Source organism: Pelobates fuscus, chromosome 2 (assembly GCF_036172605.1).
Source record: "Pelobates fuscus isolate aPelFus1 chromosome 2, aPelFus1.pri, whole genome shotgun sequence".
Lineage (NCBI taxonomy): Eukaryota > Metazoa > Chordata > Amphibia > Anura > Pelobatidae > Pelobates > Pelobates fuscus.
Genome location: NC_086318.1, coordinates 417,994,787 through 418,022,226, shown reverse-complemented (window position 1 = coordinate 418,022,226; position 27,440 = coordinate 417,994,787). Strand labels below are relative to the sequence as shown.

Here is a 27,440-nt window from a genome sequence, read left to right as displayed (position 1 = left end):
TCATACAAATATTCATTAACGGCTTTTTCTTGTTGGAGCAGGCGGTCGAACATTAGCAGTGTTGAATTCCAACGTGTCGGGCTGTCGCAAATCAAGCGCCTCACTGGCATGTTGTTTCGCTGCTGGATATCTGCAAAGTGCGCCATGGCCATGTAGGAACGCCTGAAATGGCCACACACCTTCCTGGCCTGCTTCAGGACGTCCTGTAAGCCTGTGTACTTATGCACAAATCGTTGTACGATCAGATTACACATATGTGCCATGCACGGCGCATGTGTCAACTTGCCCAACTTCAATGCCGCCAACAAATTTGTTCTGTTGTCACAAACCACTTTGCCGATATCCAGTTGCTGCGGAGTCAGCCACTTCTCCACCTGTGCGTTCAGGGCGGACAGGAGTGCTTGTCCGGTGTGACTCTCTGCTTTCAAGCAAGTCAAACCCAAGACGGCGTGACACTGCCGTATCCGGGATGTGGGATAGTACCTGGGGAGCTGGGGGGTGCCGTTGATGTGGAGCAAGACGCAGCAGCAGAAGAGGACTCAGCCGAGGAGGTTATGGAAGAGGATGGAGTAGGAGGAGTAGAGGAGGTAGCAGCAGGCCTGCCTGCAAGTCGTGGCAGTGTCACCAACTCCTCTGCAGAGCCGCGCATTCCATGCTTGGCAGCAGTCAGCAGGTTTACCCAATGCGCAGTGTAGGTGATATACCTGCCCTGACCATGCTTTGCAGACCAGTTATCAGTGGTCAGATGGACCCTTGCCCCAACACTGTGTGCCAGACATGCCATTACTTCCTTTTGCACAATCGAGTACAGGTTGGGGATTGCCTTTTGTGAAAAGAAATTTCGTCCGGGTACCTTCCACTGCGGTGTCCCAATAGCTACACATTTTTTAAACGCCTCAGACTACACCAGCTTGTATGGTAAAAGCTGGCGGGCTAATAGTTCAGACAAGCCAGCTGTCAGATGCTGGGCAAGGGGGTGACTTTCTGACATTGGCTTCTTACGCTCAAACATGTCCTTGACAGACACCTGACTGTGGGCAGATGAGCGGGAACTGCTCAAGGCGAGAGACGGAGTGGCGGATGGTTGAGAGGGGGCAAGGAGGACAGCAGTGGTTGACGTGGCTGAAGATGCTGGACCAGGAGGAGGATGGCGGCTTTGAGTTTGTGTGCTGCTTGTACTCATGTGTTGATCCCATAGGCATTTGTGATGTGCGATCATGTGCCTACGCAAAGCAGTTGTACCTAGGTGGGTGTTGGACTTCCCACGACTCAGTTTCTTTTGGCACAGGTTGCAAATGGCATCGCTGTTGTCAGAGGTAGACACACAAAAAAAATACCACACTGCTGAGCTCTGCAATGACAGCATTCGGATGGTGGACACAGCATGCGTTGATTGGCGTGCTGTCGGGCTGACCCCAGGTGCCAATGCATGCTGTCTGACAGTGCCACTAGCTCCTTGCGACGACCTCCCCCTGCTTCCAACTCGTCTCCTTCTCCTCCTCCTCTTTGTCTCCCCATCTGAACTTTCGCCCTGTTCTTCTTCTTGCCGAGCGGGCACCCACGTGACATCCATGGACGCATCGTCATCATCAACTGCTTCACTTGTATCTGACAACTCAGCAAAGGAAGCAGCAGCGGGTACAACATCATCATCATCACACCGTGCATCCATGTGTGTAATGCTGCCTGCCTGAGATATATCCCTGTTATCTACATCCTCTGGCAATAATGGTTGCGCATCACTCATTTCTTCAAACGGATGTGTAAATAACTCCTCTGACATACCAATTGAAGCGGCTGTGGTGCTAGTGTTGGTGGTGGCGGCAGGCGGGTGAGTGGTATCTTGAGAGGTGCCCGAAGCTAAGCTGGAGGAGGATGGTGCATCAAGGTTCCGAGCGGAAGCTGTAGAAGATTGGGTGTCCTGTGTTAGCCAGTCAACTATGTCCTCAGAACTTTTCAAGATCAGGGTACGTGGCCTCTGAAAACTGGGCATTATTCTAGGGCAAAAGGGAATCACAGCACCACGACCACGCAGAGGTTGGCAGAGTACACGCTGTAGGCCTGACACAACCGCTTGAAGACAACTAACTGCTATTCAATCTATAACAGTGAAAAAAAAATGTTGTTTTTAAATCAACGCTATTGTGACACCAGATATGAGTGGCAAAGTGCACTTGCAGAGTTGGCAGAGTACACGCTGAAGGCCTGACACCCGCTTTAAGGACACTGACTGCTATTAGCTTACATTAAAAAAGTTTTTTCTTTTTAAAGGCACGCTATAGTGACACCAGATATGAGTGGCAAAGTGCACTTGCAGAGGTTGGCAGAGCACACGCTGAAGGCCTGACACCCGCTTTAAGGACACGGACTGCCATTAGCTTACTGTGAAAAACTTTTTTTCTTTTTAAAGGCACGCTATAGTGACACCAGATATGAGTGGCAAAGTGCACTTGCAGAGTTGGCAGAGCACACACTGAAGGCCTGACACTCGCTTTAAGGACACTGACTGCTATTAGCTTACAGTGAAAAATGTTTTTTCTTTTTAAAGGCACGCTATAGTGACACCAGATATGAGTGGCAAAGTGCACTGGCAGAGGTTGGCAGAGTACACGCTGAAGGCCTGACACCCAGGCGCTTGCAGACAACTAACTGCTATTCAATCTATTACAGTGAAAACATTTTTTTTTGTTTTTAAATGCAAGCTTAAGCTATTGTGACACCAGATATGAGTGGTGGCACTGGGCAAGTGGGCACAGTATCCACTGTGAGCCTGACACAGAAGCTGGCAGGCAGGCAACTGCAATTACATTACACAGAAAAAAAAAAGCAGACTGATGTTTTAGCTATAAAAAGGGCTTTTTGGGGTGCTGTCCTTACAGCAGAGATCAGATGAGTCCTTCAGGACTGTAGTGGATACTGAATACCCCAGCCTAGCTATCAATTTCCCTATCAAATGAGCAGCAGCTACACTTTCCCTCCTCTATCTAAGAATGCAGCTTCAGAATGATTCTAAAATGGATGTTGTACAGGAGGTGGGAGGGTCTGGAAGGGAGGGTTTGCTGCTAATTTGCTGGAATGTGTCTGCTGACCGTGAGGCACAGGGTCAAAGTTTACTCAATGATGACGAATAGGGGGCGGATCGAGCCGCGCATGTGTTCGCCCGCCGTGGCGAACGCGAACACGCTATGTTCGCCGGGAACTATTCGCCAGCGAACAGTTCGGTACATCACTAAGTATAACCATTGTTTTGAAAATAAATCACTGTCAATAAATTTATTATAGTAAAATTATTAAAAGCCTCTACACCCTCTGTACCAGTCATTGATCACTGGACAAGTAATACACATGCTTATAGGAACACACTATAATGTAAAACATCGTACAGATATTGGCAAACAGCGCACCCTGCTGGAGCTGAAATGTCTGCTCTTACATATTTAAATTGTTGTACAGCAGTAGTTCGTATAGACAGAACACTATAAACCAGGGATAGATATCAGGTAGCTCTCCACCTGTTCTAGACATATAAACTTGGAACAGATATCAGGCAAAAATCTACAGTTGTTCTAAAATCTATGATGCTCTGGGAAACATCTTTGGATAGATATATCACATCAGAACAGAATCTGCATGTATCTCTTGCACTGAGAGGATGTCATGATACTCCGGGCACCATACCCACTGTAGCTAGCTGTAGGGGTTATAGTGTGTGTGCACTCTTTTAAATATATTTAAATATAAATGTATCTATATTATTTTAAATATATTTTTATTTCTAAAATTAACAGCCCAATAGCTGATAAATAAATCTCCTTTTCATCTTCAGCAGTTAAAAGGAATATTTGTACTCACATTCAATACAATGTTGCACTAATTACTGCATGTTACAAATATAATATATACAAATTCTTAGTTTCTACAAACATTTAGCATGATTACATTATCAGGGATGAAGGCACTGAAAAGGCAATTTTGTTTTTTAATAAAGGAAACTCCAAACACCATAACCACAGTTTGACAACTTAACTGTGGGTTTGCATTGCAGTACGAAACATCCCTGCACTGAGCTAGCCTGGTGCAGGGTTTAGCTCATTGGCTGACATCACTCAATGATGTTGTTATGGTGCCCGGAGTTCCTGTGTGCCATTTTACCATAAGGTAAAAAGACTGTTTAAAGACAGTTTAACCCCAAAGTTGCATAAATGGTGACCGTCCATTCTGCCCCTCCCCTGAGACTTCAATGAGGAAGCCTTAAACTGGGCACCACTGATAGGCTGAGGTCATCAGCTGACTCTCCTAGCCTATCACTACCTCCACATTCAGAAAAATATCACAGTCTTTTTAAAATAGGGAGACAGTGTTAGGCTGAGAGCATCAATCAGCCAGTCCTAAGCTTGCCTATTGAAAACTCAGACTTTTGCTAGAGGGAGAGCTGCAGAGTGGACAGGAACCCTACTTGTAACGTTGGGGTTAAACAGTTCATAAGAATTGGCCCCTATGCTAATCCTGTTTACTTTGCATGTGATGGGTGAACATTATTTAGCTCTGTCCACTCCCACATGTGGTCCAACCCACCCACTAGCAGTACTATCTCCTAAGCACTTCTACAGAAGTTCCTGACCCTTTCAAAATGAAAGGGGAACTTGGCCTTGGTTAATTGGCAGATATTGTGTTAAATCTACAATATAATGCTATATCAAATTGTGATATCTATAGATCACATTGTGAACAAAATCAAATAAACAAATGCATTCCAGGACCTGTTATATTTAAATAGCTGGTACAATGATGTGAATTAGCATAACTAAGTAATTATACCGGCTTGGAAACACAACATTCTTAGATTCTCGCTCTCTTTGCTGCAAGCGTTCTGTTCGATTTAATCCACCATCTATATTTAGAAACAGGAAGCTTTACCTTGGGCTTTTCATCCAGTATTTGTTGGCGAATTTCTTTGTGTTTTTCTACGAGTTTTTCCTGCCTCTTACTCTGTGCATCTTCCAGCTTGAAAAATATAACAAAGAAAAGCATGTTATTAAGTTTCATATCAAATGAAATAAGAAATAAAATTCAGCTGTCCTGTAAATGTCATATAATATTTTACTTACACTTTTGAGCTGACCGATTGACTAACAAATGTACCTTTAAACGTTTATTTTAAGAAGAGTTTCTAGAACATTCTATGTAGCCATGGTATAGAAACTTCCACCTCTGTTATTCCCCGCTTGTCTATATACAACCCCACAATGTAATAACTTCTGTTCTATTTTACTTTCATTAGTGAATTGCATTCTAATCACATAGGATTGTGTTGTGTTTTTTTTTTTTTTTTTGTAGAGTTTGGCTTTTAGACACTAATTCACTGAATAACGTGGAAGATCTTTCTAAATGTACACAAAATGTGACATTAGACAAGATTACTCGATAACCCCTACTCTAATACATAGGTAAATATATGTCATAAGATGTCACCCCCTCTCTTTGTTATACCCTGTCCTCTCTATGTCTCAATGATCAGCGTGTTATTTATACATTAAAAATGTTTTTTATTCTCCTTTTATATTAATAAGTATACTGTAATATTCCCACCAAGCAAGTATTCAGCAGACAAAAGCTGTGATGACAGAATCTGTTAAACGATGGGTAAACACTAACACTGCCTACAGATGGTGTGAAAATAGTTAAAACGATCATTAATTTGAGACTTCACAATCAGTACGTATATATGCACTTTGATCTTGCTGTTTGGTGGATTATAAAACAGGGGACTAGAATCGATTGTGCAAAGAAAAAAAAGCAAACAATCGTGGGCAAGGATAACTAGGAGGAACGGGGTCCTTTTCTTTCTCATTTTTCAAACATCTGGTTAGATCTGGGAAATCTTTTTCTTCCACACATAACTGGTACAGATCCTCTCCAATCGCTGCAAGAGGCGACCTCTCTCGGCATGCTCCCTTGTACTTCATTATAAGAGGACGTTTCTAAAAGTGGTACTGAGAATTTTTCGGTATTTAGGGAATAGGTGCCCTCGAAGGCAAGATAGGGTGTTTCACATCAAGTTTATCATTTCGGAAATCTCTGCAGGGGACTCAATTCTTTTCTCCTTTACATCTATCCATATTTTACTATCTTGAACTCTATGCTTTTTTTGTTTTGGGGATATGTTCCACTGGTTCCCTGAACTGTGTATTGTGATAGCTGTCTCCTCCGAATATTATAATTTAAGTATTTCAACTCTTTTAATAGCCTATATAGATATTTAGTAAGCAATTACAGTATAACTGGCTGATTGTTTCAACTGTGCTTGCTGTAGCTGCAACAACATTTCATTTTGTGACACATTCTATTGAGGAGATCTATTCTTCCATTAATTATTTTTAGTTTGACAAAGCTGTCTTAGTGATATTCCCCATATTCATTAGAAAAATGTTGAAGCTTTTCTAGAATCTTCACCGACGTTTTCTAGAATCTTGTTTGCTTAGCTCACTGTCTGTGTACTATTTTGATAAAGTTATGCTTTACACATTCTTGGTTACTTTTCTTCACTATTTTTGGTTTGGTTAACACTTCTGGCATTGCTCCACACATTATCTTTCGTAAAGACACAATGGGCTAAAATCGTTATGGTTGACCCAGAGTTCATGTGGACAGGGTGGTGATAAAGTAACCGACGTCAGTAATGCAGGGGAGGTAGAGGATGCAGGACACGTCGGGGGGAGACGTCTGTGCACACTCTAACAGCTGAAACCCCATGTAAACCAAAGTTAAGTCACTCCTTTTAACATGACCAGGCAGGTCCAGGTGATAATTGTTATTGTTGGGATTCCTGACCGTTACATGCTTACCATCATGCCAAAGCATGAGTTGGCCTTTGATATATGTAATTAGTTGTTTTTTTGTACATGTTTGGATAACCTTTGTAGGCTTTGATCTTACACATGGCCTAAGCCATAAAACTACTAAGATAACCATCACCAGAGCTGGACATAGGACATCGTAAAAGGTATTGATGCGTATGCTCTGACTTTCGGTTCTTCAAAGGACAACATAATTTAAGACAATATGGAGGGGGCAATAAACTGCCAGGCCAAGCCCCTCTAATCCACCCAGGGGCCTACCCACTGAGAAACAACTACTTTTAAGGTATACAAAAAAAAAGAAAGAGTAAGCGCTTAATAACAAGATGAGGCAGCAACCTTCAAAGGGAATCCATCAAGACCCTTTAAATACAACAAGGAAAAAGTAAAAATAAAAGCTGTGCCAAATTAAACCAATAAATGATCGATGAATAAAATGTAAAATAGTCCACATACAAAAGTCTTAGCTGAATAGATCTTCCTTAGATCAAATAGTCTGTAAAATGCTTGATCAGGAACAATGTCCTAGCTGTCTTTCCCCAGAGGGATCCAATAATAGGAAAAAGATAAAACAAATAGAGGACCAAATAGTGCAATATGTTCACTAGGGTACAACAGATGATAAAAGAAGATAATAATGCACTCACATTTGTTAGAGCTATAGCTAGCTCTAGTATGGAAAGCGTACAGCAGTATGATCCCCGCTTATGGGATATAATGCAGCCTTCTTTCTTCAAGGATAAATTGACCACTCAAAGAGAATAAAAGAGGCAACCAATAGTGCTCACTGTATAAAATGGTATAGAAATAAAATATATAAAATGGTACTCACAAGGATGGAGCAGACAAACTGCTGCTTGGTGATAGCGTACGTGGAATAATCCCCACGAGGATTGCTTGGAGTCCAGGATAGTAAAAAATGGCAGGTAAAAAGCAAAGTATAAAGTGTATATAAAGATGATTGGCACAATAAAAAGTGACCACAAAAATCTTTACTAAGTAAAATACACAATTTAAATTTCCATAAACGCGAAACGCGTGCCAATCATCTTTATATACACTTTATACTTTGCTTTTTACCTGGCATTTTTTACTATCCTGGACTCCAAGCAATCCTCGGTGGGGATTATTCCACCTACGCTATCACCAAGGACTATTTGGACTATTTTATATTTTATTCATCAATCATTTATTGGTTTAATTTGACGCAGCTTTTATTTTTGCTTTTTCCTAGTTTTAAGGTATATATTGAGGATGTTGGACTATCCGGAGAGATTTTCTTTTTAACAACTACTTGGATAATTGTCAGAACTTAACTATCGGCTTCTCAGATATCTGACACTTCCGGGTTCACAGACCAATGACACGCCCCCTTCTCTGACACATGCTTCCTCACACTACTTACAGGGACCATGCCTGATTCAAGGTGCTTGATTATTTTGAAAGCTTACTGCTAAATCAGACTGGCTACAATCAAGCTCTCACCTTCTACTGACTACGCAGGGGCGGGCTGGGAAGGGGGGCAGGGAGGCAATTGCCCCCCAGGCCGCCCTAAACCCAGGGGCCAGGGCTGCCCACATCCAGCAAAAAAAGGAAAGCCTGTGGCTGAGGACTCAGATCTTTCAACTTACCTCACTCTTCCTGTAGCCTGCAGTCAGTGGAGTCGGCCGGCCTCTCCTGATGATGTCAGGAGGAGGGGGTGTGACTTTCACTGCTCTTCTCACAGGACCGCTGGGGAGTCTGGGAGAAGAGCAGAGGAAGCCACGCCCCCTCCTCCTGACATCATCAGGAGAGGCCTGGCCGACTCCACTCACTGCAGGCTCCAGACTTCACTGACTGTTGCTGTATGCTGGCTGCTGCCCACCCCTCCCTGGCCTAAGGTAAGACTCAGGGAGGGGGAAAATACACTTTAGTTTTTTTTTATTCCCCTCCTCAGCCCTGCCACCCCCTTTCCCCCTCCTCAGCCCTACCTCACCCTTCCTCAGCCCTACCTCCCCCCTCCTCAGCCTTACCTCCCCCCTCCTCAGCGCCTGTCCCCTCCTCAGCCCTGCCCCCTCTCTTCCCCCCTCCTCAGCCCTGCCCCCCTCCTCAGACCCTGCCCCCTTCTCAGCCCTGCCCCCTCTCTTCCCCCTCCTCAGCCCTGCCCCCCCTCCTCAGCCCCTGTCCCCTCCTCAGCCCTGCCCCCTCTCTTCCCCCCTCCTCAGCCCTGCCCCCCTCTCTTCCCCCCTCCTCAGCCCTGCCCCCCTCCTCAGCGCCTGTCCCCTCCTCAGCCCTGCCCCCTCTCTTCCCCCCTCCTCAGCCCTGCCCCCTCTCTCCCCCCCTCCTCAGCCCTGCCCCCCCTCCTCAGCCCTGCCCCCCTCCTCGCCCCTGTCCCCTCCTCAGCCCTGCCCCCCCTCCTCAGCCCCTGTCCCCCTCCTCAGCCCCTGTCCCCTCCTCAGCTCCTGTCCCCTTCTCAGCCCTGCCCCCCCTCCTCAGCTCCTGTCCCCCTCCTCAGCCCCTGTCCCCCTCCTCAGCCCCTCCCCCCCTCCTCAATCCCTGCCCCCCTCCTCAGCCATCCCCTGTCCCTTAGTCAGGCTCTGGTCCCTTAGTAAGGCTCTGTCCCACCCTTTCCCTGCTCCTTTTTTACCACTCTCAGCTCCTGCCCCCTTTCTCAGCCCCATGCCTCCCACTACAGCCCCATAACATCCCCACTACAGCTCCTCTTCCCCCAATTGCAACCCATATCACCCACACCACAACCCCTTTCCCAAATTGTAGCCATCAACCTACTTAAGCCCCTATCCCCCCCTACATTTCCTAAACCCCCCAATTACAGTTTATACCCTCCACTACAGCCCCTGTCCCCCCACTACAGCCCTGTCCCTTTACTCAGCCACTGTCTACTGGTTTTAAAAGTGTAAAGTTTGGGTGTATGTGTGTGTCAGTATGTCTGTGTGTGTGTGCGCGCCAGTATGTCTGTGTGTGCGTGCAAGTATGTCTCTGTGTGTGCCAGTTTGTGTGTGTGTATGTCAGCCAGTATGCCTGTGTGTGTGTGTGTGTCAGTATGCCTGTAACAGTGTGTCTTTCTGTGTGTTTCTGTGTGCCTGTCAGTGAGTGTGTGCGTGTGCCTGTCAGTGAGTTTGTGTTTTTTAGTGTGCGCCAAATCAGCAAGTGTGTTTGTGCTTGTCATTGAGTGTCTGTTTAGGTGACTGCTCCCCCCGCCCCCCTTTCAATCACATGGGAAAGGTGTTTTTACTCTCCTCTTGGTGCAATGGGCCACTTGACTGGATTTGCCCCCCAGGCCAAAGGCTGCCAGCCCTCCCCTGTGACTACGTGTACCAAACCTGGACTGTTGTAACCGCTGATCTCCCCCCTTCTTCCAATTGACTCGGACTGCCTTAGGATTCACTTTGCTTCTCAAAGCTCATCATCTTAAACGCAAGTTATACTGTTGGATGATTACCATTCTGTTTCGCACTCCAGCTTTCTCTAAGTGCCTTCCTAATATGACTTATTTACTTGGATTCATCCTATGAACTTTCCTTATAAATAGAAGTAACTAAATTCATGCTCGTGTTCCTAAAAGCTAAAGGAACTTTCTTATGAAGCTATCTTCATATAACATTCCTTACAGCTACAGGAACTCTGCTTATCAAGCTATCTTCATATTGCATTCCTTAAAGCTACAGGAACTCTGCTTATCAAGCTATCTTCATATTGCATTCCTTAAAGCTACAGGAACTCTGCTTATCAAACTATCTTCATATTGTATTCCTTAAAGCTAAAGGAACTTTCTTATCAAGCTATCTTCATATAACATTCCTTAAAGCTACAGAAACTCTGCTTATCAAACTATCTTCATACTGCATTCCTTAAAGCTACATATACTCTGCTTATCAAGCTGTCTTCATATTGCATTCCTTAAAGCTACATTAACTTATCAAACTATCTTTATATTGCATTCCTTAAAGCTACAGGAACTCTGCTTATAAAGCTGTATTCATATTGCATTCCTTAAAGCTACATTAACTTATCAAACTATATTCATATTGTAATCATTAAAGTTACAGTAACTGTTCTCAGCAATCTACCTACAAGTAAAATTCCTTAATGAAGAATTGTTCTATTTAAATCCTAATAAATTGTTCTGATAATCCTTTAAGGTGTCTCCTAATTATTTCTGCAGTTGAGTTCCACTCCAAATCCATCGGAAGTATTACAATAACTTTAACATCGGAATCTCCCACAAGAATTATATATAAGTGGTAAATATATATATATATATATATATAAGGATCTCTTGTGTTTTGCAATTTCTTATCTGTGTTTCTGTATGTCATTTATTTCTGTATTTTTGTACCCAGCACTGTGAATCCTTTTTGTCAGATTAAATGTTTACTTAATCAGCTTGTGTCTCTGTTCTCTATGAGCTCACTCTCCTGAGGAAAGCTCAGGTAAACACGTTACCAATAGGGTTAATTATATATGTCTAATCAGTAAAGTAAGGTTGTGATACTATTATTCGACTGTGTGTGGGGTAACCTAAGACGCCTGGATATAAAGTCTTGGTGGTGGCAGTAAAGTGTGTACTAGGGTGTAAGTGGAGAAGGTATTGCAGGGGTTAATTTAGTTGTTTCTGGGACTAGCAACAGGTAACCAGGGGTCTAGTGTCATTAACTATTTCACTTCCACACTTTCCCCACTGTCTCGGCTGGGCCAATAGCCCAGGTTCGTGACACTCTGTATGTCTGTATGTCTTTGTATGTATGTTTCTGTATGCCTGTATGTCTCTGTATGCCTGTATGTATGTGTCTGTATAACGGTATGCCTCTGTATTCATGCATGTCTCTGTATGCCTGTATGTCTCTGTATGCATGTGTGTATGTCTCTGTATGTCTGTATGTCTCTGTATGTATGTGTTTCTATATGCCTGTAAGTCTTTGTATGCCTGTATGTATGTATGTATGTATGTGTCTGTATGACAGGATGCCTCTGTATGCATGTATTTCTCTGTATGTTTATATGTCTCTGTATGCCTGCATGTCTCTGTATGCATGTATGTCTGTATGTGTTTATGTCTCTGCCTGTTTATATGCCTGCATGTCTCTGTATGCTGTATGTCTGTGTGTCTGTATGTGTCTGCCTATTTGTCTGTATGTCTCCGACTGCATGTCTCTGTGTCTGTATGTCGCTGTATGATTATTTCTGTGTTTGTATGACAGTGTACCTGTATGACTTTGAATGTGTGCCTGAAAAACGATGCCTGTGTGCCTGTGGCTTGGGAGGAAAGACGCACAAAGGGATATGGAGGGGAGGATAACACAAAATGGACTGTGGGGAAAAAGAGCCACACAGAGTGACTGTGACGGAGAAGAAGACAAAGAAAAGGGCTGGGGTAAGAAAGAGACAAAGAAAGGGTCTGGAGGTAACAGACCCACAAAGGGGCTGGGGGGAAGTAAGATACATACAAAGGGAGTTGTAAGACACTAAAGGGGGAATTAAATACACTAGAGCACAAAAGGGGTAAGAAATTCAAAAGGTGTGGGGGGGGGGGGGGGTTACAACAAGACACACAGGTGAAGATGCATTTTTTTAAGGGGAGGTGGGGGCGGAAAAATGCAATGTGTAGCTAGAAATCCTTGCACCGACCCTGCTTATCACTTTACAGTGGTGTAAAATGTATACCTATTTCTCCAAGATGTATAGAAAGTAATTTATGGGGAGTGCACCAGTTTTGGTGTTCCTACTGGGGTAAGTAATTATTTTGATTAACTGTCTTTACTATAAATGAATCCAAATGCATGACTATAATACTGTATAAATGTTAAACACATAAAACTTAACTACATACATACATAAAATGTAACCACATATATACACATGCATATATACACATACCCTCTTAATATATTGAACCACTTCTTGAATATATGATCGGATCATTTCTGTCTTCTCCCTGTGATAAACAAATACAACCATTACCTTTTGTTGAAGGAACATTACAAAACAAGGCAAAAATGATCTAGTTTGTAACTAATATGATTTGGTATACTATAGTATAGTATCCCTCTCCCCCTCCCCCGATGACGACATCAAAACATGGGGTGAGCCTAATGCGCATGCTTTCCTATGGGAATTTAGAAGACACTCAATGTCCTCATGCAAAGCGTGAAAACGTCCAGCATCGTTTCGTGGAGTCAAACTCTGTGAAAGGCCAGGAGGGGCCTCTATCATCTCTCTGGTATGCAGCCACTAGAGATAGGCTTAACCCTGCAATGTAAACATTGCAGCTGCAGGGCTAACATAACAGGGGTATTGCACCCAGTCCAATTCAATGAGATGCAAAGCATCATGGGAGTCCAGATGGGATAGCAGGTTCCTTTATTGCCATTTTTTAAATACCAAGCGAGGAACAATCCAATATTAAAAATGTATATATTGCTTTAGGACACATTTTGACAGCTTCCGCTGCAGAATTTGCTTTATTCAAAGAAACTGTAGGCAATCACTGTATTGAATGGAATTCTTACAGGAAAGAAAAAAAATAAAAGATTTTGATTTGTGGACTTTCATTTAAACGTATTCTGCAGAGGAAACTGATTGGGTTAGCAGAGGACTGGGAGTACCAGAGATTATATTTCGGTGCTGTACATTGTTTTATTACTAACTGAGTACTTTATGTAGCTCACTAAATAAATGGGACAATCCCAGATTTCTATTACACCAATTCACTTTCTTATAAACTGCCACACTTACTGCTTGAAGAAGGCTTGTTTTGGCACTATACCAGATATTCAATTTCCATAATTGTTACCCTAATAGGCTCCAGTAAAATGCAGTAAGTACATTTCTAAAATATTTATTACTTACCTGAATTGGAGTAAACTAAAACAACATGTCACAATTGGTAGGGAGACTTAACATGCGCAGTGAATGTTTAAGGTCTAAAAAAATGAAGGTCTAAGAAATGATGTAGTGAGCCCATTTAACGACTGATTTAGAACTGGGTAGAGAGCTTTTTGGCTCTGTTTTCATAAGTTTTAAAGAGACACTCCACTGCCCAAATACAAAACAAAACTATAATAGATATACTCCCATGAAAACATGCATGCATTTAATTACACTTTATTCATTGAGGTATATATTAAAACAGCTTGCAAAAGCTGCAAATCTCTTGCCTGCAGCCTTTGCAAACCCTCCCCTTCAAACCCCTCCCAGACTTTCTGTGACTGTCCAATCACAGGTTTCCCAATGCAGCTCAATAAGAAGTCTTTGCAATGCATGTTCTCTGGGTAATTGTCTGCCTCTTAAGTTTAGCTCCACTGAGCTAACCAAACCAGGTAACATGAGTGGTTTTCTGATTGGCAGCCACTGGGTTGTAACAGAGTTAATTTCTAAAAGTGCCAATTTCTATTGAAATCTACACTTTTTGTAGAGGACAGACTCTTCACACATAAAACAGTTCAGCAAGCTAAAGTGCTTTAGGGATTTGGAGTGTAACTTTAAAGGGTGCTGTAGCTAAGGTCATTACTAAATGTATTTTTTATCTTTTTTAATTAATTTTTTTTGGAGTTTTGGTGGCAGTTTGGCCTAATGCTTCTTGTTTTTGGTTGCCAGTGGCGTTAATTCTACTCGCTGAACTTTTTACATCCCTTTTAAAATAGTTTAGCATGAAATCTTTCTAGATATAAAACTACTCACTCTTCCATTTGATTTTTATCCTTTGATTTTGTTTCTGTAACTTTTTCTTGCCTTTTCTTGTCCATTTTCTTCTTCAGCTCTTTCTTCTCTCTGAATATAAGGAAATAAAGAAGGTGAATGTGTGTTCCGTGTACAAGAGTAGTGCTTTATAAGATTAAAAAAAAATAAAAAAATCTATTTACTTATCACAAGTTTCTTTCAGTTTTTTCAACTGGTTGTTTTGACATTCCTCGGCCACATCAGTCAGTTTCTGAATTAGCTGCAATATAAAGATGTACAACGTAAATAAAATGGCACAATAATAGCAAGTTCAACAATCCCTGGGTTTTATGTGAGCACAATAATTAATGTATGAGATTGTATTCAACATTTTTTATTTTATATTTGCACCATATCAAATCAACAAAATTATATATTTTTGTTGTTGTTTTTCTTTTAACCATACTACACTGATAGAGATTAATCCCTAGACCAGGGGTAAGCAACATTCGGCACTCCAGATGCTGTGGACGACAGGATTCTTTGCCAGCATTAGGGATGCAAGAGCATTATGGGAAATGTAGTATAAAACATCTGGGGTGCAAAAGGTTGCTTACCACTGCCCCAGACAGTGAATGGTGGTGACTTGAAAAAAACTGTCAACTATTTTTGAAAAAGTTTTCAATTTGGTTTTTAATTTGCTACAATTTAGTGACTATATTTCAGATATTTTCGATGGGTATGTTTAGTAATCTGTGGAGTTTGTTTTTGGAGATGTAAGTGCTTGAGTCTTTTTTTTTATGTATTTCACTATTTCAGGATGCTTTACGTAGATTAACAAATTATACAATGGGCGAAAATAAATGTTTGATAAAGTAATTGAGTTGCAGTATACTTAGAGGTAATAGTTAGAGGATAAATCATGTTAGACTAAATAACAATTACAGTAAATTATTGAACATACAATGACAGCAAGGTTACATAGAACATTAAAGTCCCATTGAGCTATGGTATATATTTTTCTGAGCAAAACTAATTTGTTAATGGCTAGGGAAGGTAAGGACCAGGATGAAAGTTGCACAGGTTGGGAGAGTGGGAAATGTGTAAGGGAGTGTATCAGGTGAACTGAGGGGAGCCAACCAGAGGAATGAGTTATTGAGAATGTTTCGGTAAAGATATTTGTCTTCAGAAGTTTTGGAAACGATGAGAGAGGTGGATGACTGCATGAGAGGTGGGATCTATAGAAATGTATCTGTCCATCCATCCATTCACCCATCCATCAATTAATCCAAATACCATACTATCTTGGTAAAAATATAACCTGTAGGTTGTGCTTTTTAGATAGGCCAATGCCACAGCTATGCAACCAAAATGGAGCTCAACTGAATAATTGGAGCCTTAATGGCCTTAATGGACTTAAATTGTGATTGTCTATTGTTTTTCCTTATTTAAAAGAATAGGAGAATTCATCAATCAAAACCAGTTACAAGAACAGTTGGCACATTTATCTAAAAGGTTGTTTTAGATTCTGAATAAATATTAATTTAAACGGAGCCCAAGGGGATATTTTAATTGTTCCTTACTCCAAGTACATTGCAGAAACACAGAAGATAATTAAACAATTCAGGAACGTAAATTGACTTTAAAATAAGTAAATTAATTGCTTGATGTGTGTGGTACTTTTTAAGGTGAAAAAAAAAGAAAGAATAGTTTGTCTCTTTACAATGAAGTTGCTATTAAGGCTAAATATAAAGACACTTGATGAGGTTTGTTTTACATTTAGGAATCTGTGAGCAGAAACACATCAAGCAGGAAGTTATCCATGTTATGTTCATTTTATTTTATTTTGTATTCTCGTTCTTTCATAGTTTTTATATTGTTTCTTTTTTCTTTTTTACTTATTTAATGTTTTGACAAATTTGATAAAATTCAGATAGATATTTTTTTTAACTAGCCCTAAAATTAGGATGTTGGTTTGAACACATTATCCTAGTACAGGGGTGCCCAAAAGGTAGATCACCAGATGTTTCAAAACTACAGCTCCCATGATGCTTTGTCATTGTAAAGGCATTCTAAAGGCATGCAGAGCATCAAGGGAGTTGTATTTCTGGGGATCGACCTTTTGGACACCCCTGTCCTAGTAGGATGATCTTGGTTAAAAGGGGCTTTGGTACCAGAAAGTAGTGCGAAAAGGTAAAAAAAGGAAATATGATTATATACAGAAAAAGAGAACCGTTTCTCCAATATGTGTTACCCCCACAGGGAACAGGAACATTTACCTCTTGATGATAAAACTAGAAACTAGAGCCAATTGAAGTACAGGGTGTAAAGTGTATTTGTTTTTATTGTAGCATTTACCTTTCAACCTCCACTCCTATCAGAGTTAACAAGTAAAGGGAGCATAAAAACAAGATAAAAATAACCGCATTATAACTCCCACCTCTTCCAATTATGTCAATCAAAACACGGCATACTTTAACACTGGAACGCAAAACAAAAAAGAATATAATCCCCGGCTATTGCCTCACTGAGAAACAGGAGGTGCTGGAGAGGTGCAGGGGGTGAATAGTCTACGGCCTCATGGGGGGGTTCGATGGACTGTTTGCCGTTCGAGTGCCCACAGCACTCCGGAACACTCTGCTGGTGGGTTAGGACTGGTCTCGGAGAGACGGAAGGGGGCTCGGCGCCCAGGAGGGCCTCAGACAGGGGCGATGCGGACAGCCCTTTGCCACGATTATACTACCCGAGGGCTGTTAAGACACAGTTAATTATTTGGCGGAGGAAAGGCGTAATTTATATTTATTTGTATTTATTTATTTTTTATAATTATTATTATTATTTTTCTCCTTGACATGCGCACAGTCGTTATTCGGCTTGTGGCATTTTCTTCCCCATAACCCACCAATAAACACAGACACCAATTTTCTGTTGGAAAATAAAAGTCCACAGCTTTATTTAAATTTTTCCATAAACAAGATAACAAATTGGGGTCATTGCCAAATAAATTAATTTACCCCCACCCCCATCCGTACAGCATTAACCCAGACAATGACCCCATACCATAAACAATATATAACAATATAAATAACACATAAATATATAACACACGGCCTACCAAAGAGGCCCCATAATTGTAACTTTATTAACTGTAGGGGTGTACCGAGACACCCCTACACCACCAGGTTCGGAGCCACCGATGAGCTCGAACCAACAGACCACTTCCAACTCTGGCCTAATTCAACTTAAGCTTAGCCTAGCCACTTGCTAATCCACTTCCATCCCAATTACCCTAGCCCTATCCCGCCGCTGTGACAAAACGGGACCTGCTAAAAACCTAGGGAGGGTGGGAGGGACAATTAACAGGTAAGTGCGGATTCTGAATTAAAATGGCCGTTTGCTAAAATGGCCGCTTAATATACTCGCACTTTTCCACACCCTTTTGCATGCTCCACCCTAAACCCCACCCCCGAATCTATAGCTCCACCTGCCTACTCCTTGGCTCTGTCAAGGCCCATTCCCCTGACTGCGCTGATCCATGGGCTTCATGACATGCGCACAGTCGTTATTCGGCTTGTGGCATTTTCTTCCCCATAACCCACCAATAAACACAGACACCAATTTTCTGTTGGAAAATAAAAGTCCACAGCTTTATTTAAATTTTTCCATAAACAAGATAACAAATTGGGGTCATTGCCAAATAAATTAATTTACCCCCACCCCCATCCGTACAGCATTAACCCAGACAATGACCCCATACCATAAACAATATATAACAATATAAATAACACATAAATATATAACACACGGCCTACCAAAGAGGCCCCATAATTGTAACTTTATTAACTGTAGGGGTGTACCGAGACACCCCTACACCACCAGGTTCGGAGCCACCGATGAGCTCGAACCAACAGACCACTTCCAACTCTGGCCTAATTCAACTTAAGCTTAGCCTAGCCACTTGCTAATCCACTTCCATCCCAATTACCCTAGCCCTATCCCGCCACAGCCCGAGACTTGATCCCTTAATGTCTCGAGCGCCCCCCACCACACAGAAATAGGGCCCGGGAGATCCCTTCCTGAAAACCGAGGTTTAGCAAGTCACAACCTACCTCCGAAAGGTGCACCCCGTCCTTACGATAATACCCTGGTAACATACCCTCTAGCTCCCAATGCCTTACCGGGACCCCGCCTGACCTCCTAACGAAAACTGACATGGCCTTATTAACCTTCCCCCGGCATCTCGACACCGCCGCTGTGTCCCTGGCGTGTCTCCAATTAAATCTAGGCACCATCTCAGACCACACTATAACCACCCCCGGCACCCGCTCCCGGATGCGATCCAAATCCCGTTTCATTCTCCTAATTAGCTCCCTCTGAGGGATAAGCCCCAAATCGTTACCCCCACCATGTATCAGTATTACGTCCGGAGAATTGCCTTCCAACAATTTACCAAAAATCACTCCACTAATGCTCTGCCAGCTGAAACCACGAAAACCAAACCATTGTAACTGTACAGTGTCCTGAAGAAAGCCCAGTTGTGCTCCATTCCTCCGAACTGCGGCCCTCTTCTGCGCCCAATAAACGTAGGAGTGACCCACCAACCATACAACCCGACCTGTAAAGAAACACAAGTTATAAACTAGCAGAGCATCGACACCACAACTCAAACCCAACCAGACACCCTTTTCAAACCAACTTATCTGTTCGCACATAAGTCCTAAAGCGCGCGGACTCCCACCGACCTATCTGTTTAATCCGGTCATCCCCGAGTCCGAGCCGTGCTGCTTCCGTTGCAGCCCCTATGCGAAATGAATGAGTCCCAAATTGCATGGGATGCAAACCCAGTTGTTGCAGCCCCATGCGGAATACCCTGACAAATTGGAAGCGCGACAGCGCAAGACCATCCTCGTGAACGAGGAAGCACCCAGAGCTTTGAGGGCGCACGCCCAAGTATTTGTGCCCACACGCTACTGGGCAGACTGCCGACCCTGGCAACGCAAACAAACTTATCGTCTTACCTCGCCCAAAGACGTCCGTCTTGGAGTGCCTCAGGCGTATCTCGACCTTGTCCTGTCCCAGCCACACATCCTCGAACCTGATCCCCGTCACCCCGGACTTATTAGAACTGACCAGTTCGCCGATGCGGAAAGCCCCAAAAAACGCCCAAACAAAAGCTACGGTAAACAAGAGCGCTTCAAACGCAGATGTGCAAACGTCATGCAGCCTGTCAACCAGGCCTTGTAGAATGTTAAACGACACAGGCCGTCTCGAGTCTACAGACCTACGTCCTTTACGAAAGCCTTTCAACACCTGCTTCACCAAAAAAAGTTTTTGTAATATCCTCCTTACCCGTGAATTTAAACCAAAATGCCAGTGCTGACATGTAACGGTCCACCTTCGCGGGAGAAGCCCCTCCCGCGAATAACCGACACAACAACCACAAAAGCGTGTCCAACCTACCTGCCGGCGAATTCGCCCCTCCAGACTGCCCCATCATCTCCTCCCATTCATACCATACCTTGGTGTAGGCAGTCCACGTTCCGGGCGCCAGGGAACTTCTTATAAAGCCCCCAAGCAAGACGTCCCGAGCCGCCACATCTCCGCCGGGCATGACTGACCTGTCTCCTGAGCACCCGGCGCCGCTGCCCGAAAACGTTCCCACTGCGAACGAGATAAGGCGTCAGCGATAACATTCAACAATCCCGGGACGTGTTTCGCCCTAAACACAATATTCCAAGACATGCACAGCAGCACCAAACGCCTCAACAACCGTACCACAGGCAGCGAAGAAGCCGAGATATTATTAATTGCCTGCACCACCGCCATGTTATCAGAATGAAAGATCACCTTCCTGTTCGCGAGCTCTTCGCCCCATAAAGATACCGCCACTACCACGGGAAAGAGTTCAAGGAAGGCAAGGTTCCTGATCAAGGCGTTTTCTTTCCACGCCTCTGGCCACTCTTCCGCGCACCATCTCCCAGCCAAGTAGGCCCCGAAACCTACGCTCCCGGAAGCGTCCGTATATAAGCCTATCGCTTCTGAAGACGTCGCCTCTTCCCTAAAATATACCCGACCATTGAACTCCTGTAAGAAACACAACCAAACATCCAGATCCGCCTTCATTGCCGCGGAGACTCTGATATAATGACCTGGCAATCGCGCCCCGCAGGTTGCTCGAGCCATCTGCCTGCAAAAAACCCTCCCCATAGGGATCACTTTACAAGCAAAGTTCAAGCTCCCCAGCAGGGACTGTAACTGCCTCAAGGTCACCTTCTTCGAACCCCTGACTACCCCCACCCGCTGGCGGAGCGCTGTCAGTTTATCCAAAGGCAACCTACATTCACCCTTCACCGAATCTATTTCCAGCCCTAGGAAGCTCAAGCATACCGTCGGGCCTACCGTCTTCTCCGCCGCCAACGGGATCCCAAAGACCCGTGCCACCCATTGCAACACCCCTAGTATTTGCCCACAACGATCGGACCCTGCCGGACCTACACACAAAAAGTCGTCCAGATAGTGCACTACTGCACCCCCCGCCGACTCCAGACGCACCACCCATTCAAAGAAAGAGCTGAACTTTTCAAAGTACGAGCAAGAAATAGAGCAGCCCATGGGCAAACACAGATCCACGAAAAAACCCTCATCAAAGAAACAACCCAGTAAGTGGTGACATGTCGGGTGAATAGGAAGCAACCTGAAAGCCGCCTCCACGTCCACCTTCGCCATCAACGCTCCCGGCCCCGCTCTCCGTACCAACTCCACCGCATGATCGAATGACGCGTATGACACAGAGCACAGGGCCGCGTCAATGTCGTCGTTAACGGACGCCCCTTTTGGGTAAGACAAATGGTGTATCAACCGAAATTTGCCTGGCTCCTTCTTGGGGACCACCCCCAACGGAGACACCCTCAAATTCGGCAAAGGTGGGACCGCATAGGGTCCCGCCATCCTGCCAAGCCGTACCTCCGCCATCAATTTGTCCCGCACCACCCCTGGGTGATCCCGAACGGAACGTAAATTCAAACATAAAGTCCCTGACCCTGTCCCTTTAAACGGTATCTTAAACCCCTCCGTGAATCCTTCCCTCAAAAATTCCGCGTCAGCCCGATTAGCGTAGCGCTTTAGCCATGGCAGCATCTCGCCTACCCTCACCGGAGTTGCCCCCAGTGGCAGCGGCAGGAGCCGTGGCGCCACTGGGACCTCCCCCGCTAGTCGATTTGCCTCTCTTGAAGCACCTGTTGACTCCATGTGTACCGCCGCAACCGGAACACTCGTGTTTGAATCTGCACGACGAGCCCCATTTACATTGGCCCTCGTTGAAAAGCCAGCAGAAACCCTTCTTTTGTCCGGCCGGCGCCGCTCCTCCAGGTGCTGCACCGGCCGCCCCGTGAAAGGGCGCAGCCTTCTGCGCCATCATGAGCCGCATCCACAGGGGGAGATCCATCTGATCCCATCTCATGTTCGGGTTCGCTGCTAAATGTTGGCGGAACTGCTCATCGTATTTCCACCAAGCAATCCCACCATACGTCCGGTAAGCGTCCCCTATCCCGTCCAAATAGCAAAAAAGTTGTGAACAGCGATCGGGAAACTTTTCCCCGATGACGCTGGCCAGTATGCAAAAAGCCCGCAACCAGTTCGCAAACGTCTTTGGTATCTTCCGATACCTACGCTTCTTCTCTTCCTCCTCCTTCTTCGCATCCTTTTTATCCTCATCCTTTAGATCGAGGAACTCCTCCAGAGGAAGGAGAGAAAAAACCTCTACGAACTCACCCTTCCAAATCCTGTCCTTCACCTCAGACTTCAGGTGACATCCCAAGGGGCCCGCGAAAGAGACATGTACATTCTGCCGCGCCGCGTCAGAAACCTCCCCTCCTCCCACCGAACTTAAGCCTGTCTTGTCGCCTGTTTCGGGCGTGCTCCGTCCGGAGACACCACTCACCGCCCCCTTCGCCTGCCCCGGCGTCCCGGAACCTACTTCCGGAACCCATACCTTCGAAAATTGCGGTGAAGCCCCCTCCCCACCGCCCCATGAGTCTAATAATGATTTTAGGCAAGTTAACATGGAATCAGAATGTGATATGACAGGCAACTCACCGCCAGATCCTCCGGCCGCGGAAGGCCGCGGGGTCGTTTTCCTTCCCTCCGCCGCGTGCGGCTCCGGGGTGTCCCTTTGACGCCGACTCCTTTCCGCCAGATCCCTCCGCGGGACCGCAGGTGTACCGCTCCGCGACCTGTAGGGAGAAGAACACCTGGGTAGTCTGTTCGAGTGCCCCTCTACCCGCCCTTCCTCCATACGTTCCCTATCGTCACCCTTGCGCCTCTCTCGCCTAGTAGCCAGGCCCTCTGGGCCGTACGAACTGTCCGGCCGTCCTTGAGCGCTCCCGTCGGAGGACCCAGACTCGCAGCGCCGTTCCCCTCTCCTCCTGGCCCTGTAGACTGATCCTTGCCTACTGCACCCGTCAGTAGACGGGCTCCTTTCCCTGACACACCCTGCCCGGACTTGCCTGGCGCTAGTCCTGCGCCGTCTCTTGTATTCCATAGGCCTAGGGTTGTCTCTGTAATCATGCCGTCCCCGGGAGCAACATTTATGGCCCTCCCGTACACTCCTAGCCCCGGTGTCAGAGTGTGTGTCGTACCCCTGGGACATTCCCTCACTGTCCGCCCCTCCGTCCACTGGGGAAGCGCTGCGCTGGCCCTGACAAACAGAAGCCCCTTCCGTTGTCGCCCTGAGTCGGTCCTGCGGCCCTAGCTGGGTGACCTGTCCTGCTGTCCCCCCGCTGCCTTGCCTGGGCCTTGTCTCGCCCGCCTGATCAGGTCTCCTTCCGCTGGGATCCCTTGCTGTCCTCTGAGGTGGTGTCAGCCCGTCCCTCCCAATCCCCAGCGCCTTTCCTTGCCGCCCGGTATTTAAACCAGCGGCAGACTCACCGGGATGTGTCTGGGCTCTATCCACACCTCCGATATCCTCTGCGGTCCCGGTCTCCTCGGAGGCCGTCGCTACTTTCGCCGCCTTGCCGCCCGCCGTCCTGCGAGCAGCGCTCCTCGTGGTAGGCCGCGACACCGTGCCAGGCCTACTCTCCGCCCTTGCCTTACCGGCACCGCGTCGCACAGACGGGGCCGGCGGCGTTTGCGTTGGCTCCGACTGGCCAGCCTCCTTAACTGATGATCCGCTCGCCTCTCTGGAAGGACTCCGTCTCCGACGCGCTGCGGGCATCACGCCCGGGCTCAGCCGCTGGGGCGGTCTCGCCCTCCGCACCGATCGCCTTTCCACAGCCGCTGGGGGGTTACCGCTGGTCCCAGGAGCCGCCAGTTGCTGCTGTAGCCAAGCCATCCCCCTGTCTCTCACTGCTGCTCTCACACCGTCCAAGATCTCTTCAAGCGAAGCCATCTGAAAGACAGAAGAAAAGAAACCCCACAACCTGCCAAAAACAATTAACAGGTAAGTGCGGATTCTGAATTAAAATGGCCGTTTGCTAAAATGGCCGCTTAATATACTCGCACTTTTCCACACCCTTTTGCATGCTCCACCCTAAACCCCACCCCCGAATCTATAGCTCCACCTGCCTACTCCTTGGCTCTGTCAAGGCCCATTCCCCTGACTGCGCTGATCCATGGGCTTCATTTCGCGATTGTCAAGCCCAGCACTGTACTCACACCATCCTCATTGAAGTGACTCACACTTTTGATTTTCTAAGGCCCACTGGGTCTACCAGACCATAGCTATCAATGCTTGCCTTATCTGTTTGACACACAGGCACACAGTTATTTATTGCCGTCACGATTCATGTCTGTATTGATGCCACAAGCAATTTTATTGTTTTTGAATGCAGCAGTTTTCCTATACGATCTACCACAGGTCATTACATGTTATTAATGCTATTATTTGAAAAGGTTCTGCACTTATATGCGTACTTATTATTATACCGCTTTCCACTTAAGCATACGGCTTCCTGCAGGTTGCCTGTACATTTTAGATTGGCCCTCACTGCACAAGATAGCTTTACGTTCACTTACTTTATATGCATTATACAGTTGAAACACGATAGGCTATCATCCACTTATAGGCCGCCTTAACAGCGATTGTGTTCGCTTCTTGGATAGCCAATTTGAGACTTGACTCCCGCAGCCATAGGCACAACATCGGCTACTTACATGGTTTCAGTCTTCTCTAAACAACTGACAAAAAGTCCCTTATTGCCAGTGTAGCAACTATCTGTTGCCCCACACATGTAAGATATTTGATTAACATATGGTTATTAGTAGTTCTCCTAAGTGATATGCCATTCACGGAAGCAGTTCTGTTCCTGTATGCTTCCTAATTTCTGATGTGTGACTTTGCTTTATAATGCCTTATTCAGCCTCTGGGCAGGCTCACGTAAGGTGCTTGACTGCATCAATGTTTGACTGCCTTAACTGCAACTAAAATAACAATCATTTAAAATAATAATAATAATAATATAATCCCCACAGTCTTAAAAGTGATACTTTTCATGAGACTACACTATATGCACTCTTCCTGCTTTTTGAAAAAATGTAATAAAAAAAAATTCTAATGGGTTTTCCTATAAAATAAAGGAATGTATTATATTCATTAAACACATACACATTGAACAGATTGCCTTTCTTGCTTTCCACAACAGGCATGTTAGGAATAATGAGAAATAAACAGATACACTTTGCAATCTCAGGATTTTATAAGTGTGCGTCCAGACAAAATTCCTCTCCTTTCCCCTTGCAGGTTCCCCATTAAATGTGAGAACAGGAAAGCATTACTTTAATTTAATTTAGAAGTTTAAATAGTACGGTGACACTGTGACATCTTTCTCTGGCTATCTGGTTTATACACACATATACTGCACTATAATTTGTTCCTGTTTTCTATTGGAGATTGGAAGACCAGAATTAAAGAATGCTGGCATGCTACCGTTAAAAAAAGGCTTAACTGCACATAAATTGAGCATATAATTATGGGCTCTACCTCATGTGAGTGCATCTATTTGTTTGTTATCTGTGGAATATTTACTACTGCCATCTGCACTATGTATTGTTCTTTTGTTGTGTTTTTACATATGTTCCTACTCTGGACCGCCTGCAAGAAATATTGCAAGCGGGCAAGATATTTTAAGCATTCTCACTTGTAATATTAATTATTAAACTCAACCTGTGGTGAGGGATGTAAGGTAACCTTCACGAGTGTTGTTTGAGCCGCCGTTACCTTTTTATTAAAAAACACTAATTTATATTTACACTCTGACACCTATTGGGCTAAAATGGCAAATGACAGATTTATATTTCCATTATACAAGAAAATGTTACTAACCTGTTTAATATGTTCTCTTTTCTGATATTTTTCACTATAATACTGTTCTTGGCGGAGATTAAGGAGTTGTTGCTGCTGCTGTTCCTTTAATTCGATTAATTTTTGAGCCATTTCTGCATCCAGCGCAGCTAAATCTTGTTCAACGGTTGAAGAATTATGATCAGGACTGCCACCTTCACATCTACGTAAAAAGGTGGACAAAAAGAATGTATTAACTGTGCAGCTACATAGATATGAATTGTCATAGTGAACCTAACAGCATAAAACAAAAATCACCAAGTTTGTATTTAAACCCACGTAAACTCACATTGCAGTCTGAGTACCTCACCTTATTTTAGTGTATTAAAAAAACCCACAAAGGAAGGTCAACAAGTCAACACCACAGCAAGCCTAAAAAGTGCAATCCTCATAGATGCTCATATAGCTATAAAACTGTTTGGTGTAGACCTTCTTGTAGACCATAGAAGTTGGGAAGCCGGTGGTCGTATGGCCATGGTTTGCTCATTCAAAGATCTTGACAGTACAGTGGCTCTTCTACTGAGATAGTGGGTCACCCATTTACATCAGCATGATTACTTAAATGTTGCTCTATGGGGACAGAACTGGGAACAGAGCAATAAAAGCAGAAGTACACTCCTTATTAATGCACTGCTCCTGACACCTCAAAATATACTTGTGAAGATGCACTGTGCTTGGACTGTATGCACTCATTTAGATTAATATACACATGGTGTTAGGTTCCATTCCAGCCAAACTACCTCCGAGACATGCGACTTCGTTATCAACAGAAGCTTACGCAATCAAGCCTGAACAACACTTGAGAATGTTTTGCCTGAAAAGTAGCATATGATAAATAATTACACAATTCTCATAGGACTTCAAAGCTACTTGGGAAACACAAAAACACATTCAAAGAGATTCCAAACTGCACAGTGAATTTGATATGGTACATCATTTAAAAGGCATGAAGAAAGTGCAGGTCCCCCTGAATAGCCATATCATGACAGACTTGCCTGGTTTTACGAACATGCTTGTCATGAAGCAAGATGAAATGAAGATCATCATCCCCACACTTATATATTAAATGCCAAGCCCTACCACACAAGAATGGAAAGAAGTGAGAATATGTGCCAGGGGTCCGTGATTAATGGAAGACCCAGGAAATCCCTGCAAATTTTTGCCCATCTCTCACAATAATGCAAAGTCCGTGGAGATGGAGAGGCAATGTAAGGCTTCCGAAAATAAGATGTTTTTATTTGCTTTTTTTATTTTAAATATATTTTTTTAGGGTAATTAGTTTGTGATATCAGGAGTACAGTGAGGAAAAAAAGTATTTGATCCCCTGCTGATTTTAAATGTTTGCCCACTGACAAAGCACTGACAAAGCAATGATCAGTCTATAATTTTAATGGTAGGTGTATTTTAACAGTGAGTGACAGAGTGACACCTCCATGTTTGACGGTGGCACGGCCGTCTTTACAGCGGGGCAAACGGGGCAGCTGTCTGGGCCCAGTTACTCCTGGGGGACCCAAAGCAGCTGCCCCATGGGCACACTACCATCACTTTAGAGGGGGCAGGTCGAACAGGGACCAGGTCTGGTGTTGTAG

The 27,440-nt window shown here is 44.5% G+C and overlaps 1 protein-coding gene across 2 annotated transcripts in view; it reads right to left on the bottom strand.

Annotated features, from left to right (window-relative positions):
- The window catches only part of PLCB1 (phospholipase C beta 1), a 739,173-nt gene that overhangs the window by 72,352 nt on the left and 639,381 nt on the right, over positions 1-27,440 (bottom strand). The window contains exons 27-32 of one of the 2 annotated variants that reach the window (XM_063444005.1): positions 26,630-26,665; positions 25,834-26,014; positions 14,720-14,796; positions 14,538-14,627; positions 12,735-12,792; positions 4,918-5,004 (exon numbers count right to left, since the gene is read on the bottom strand). In XM_063444005.1, coding sequence (XP_063300075.1) covers positions 4,918-5,004; positions 12,735-12,792; positions 14,538-14,627; positions 14,720-14,796; positions 25,834-26,014; positions 26,630-26,665 — 529 coding nt within the window. The remainder of the gene's footprint in view (positions 1-4,917; positions 5,005-12,734; positions 12,793-14,537; positions 14,628-14,719; positions 14,797-25,833; positions 26,015-26,629; positions 26,666-27,440) is intronic. The other variant, XM_063444006.1, reaches the window with a different exon arrangement.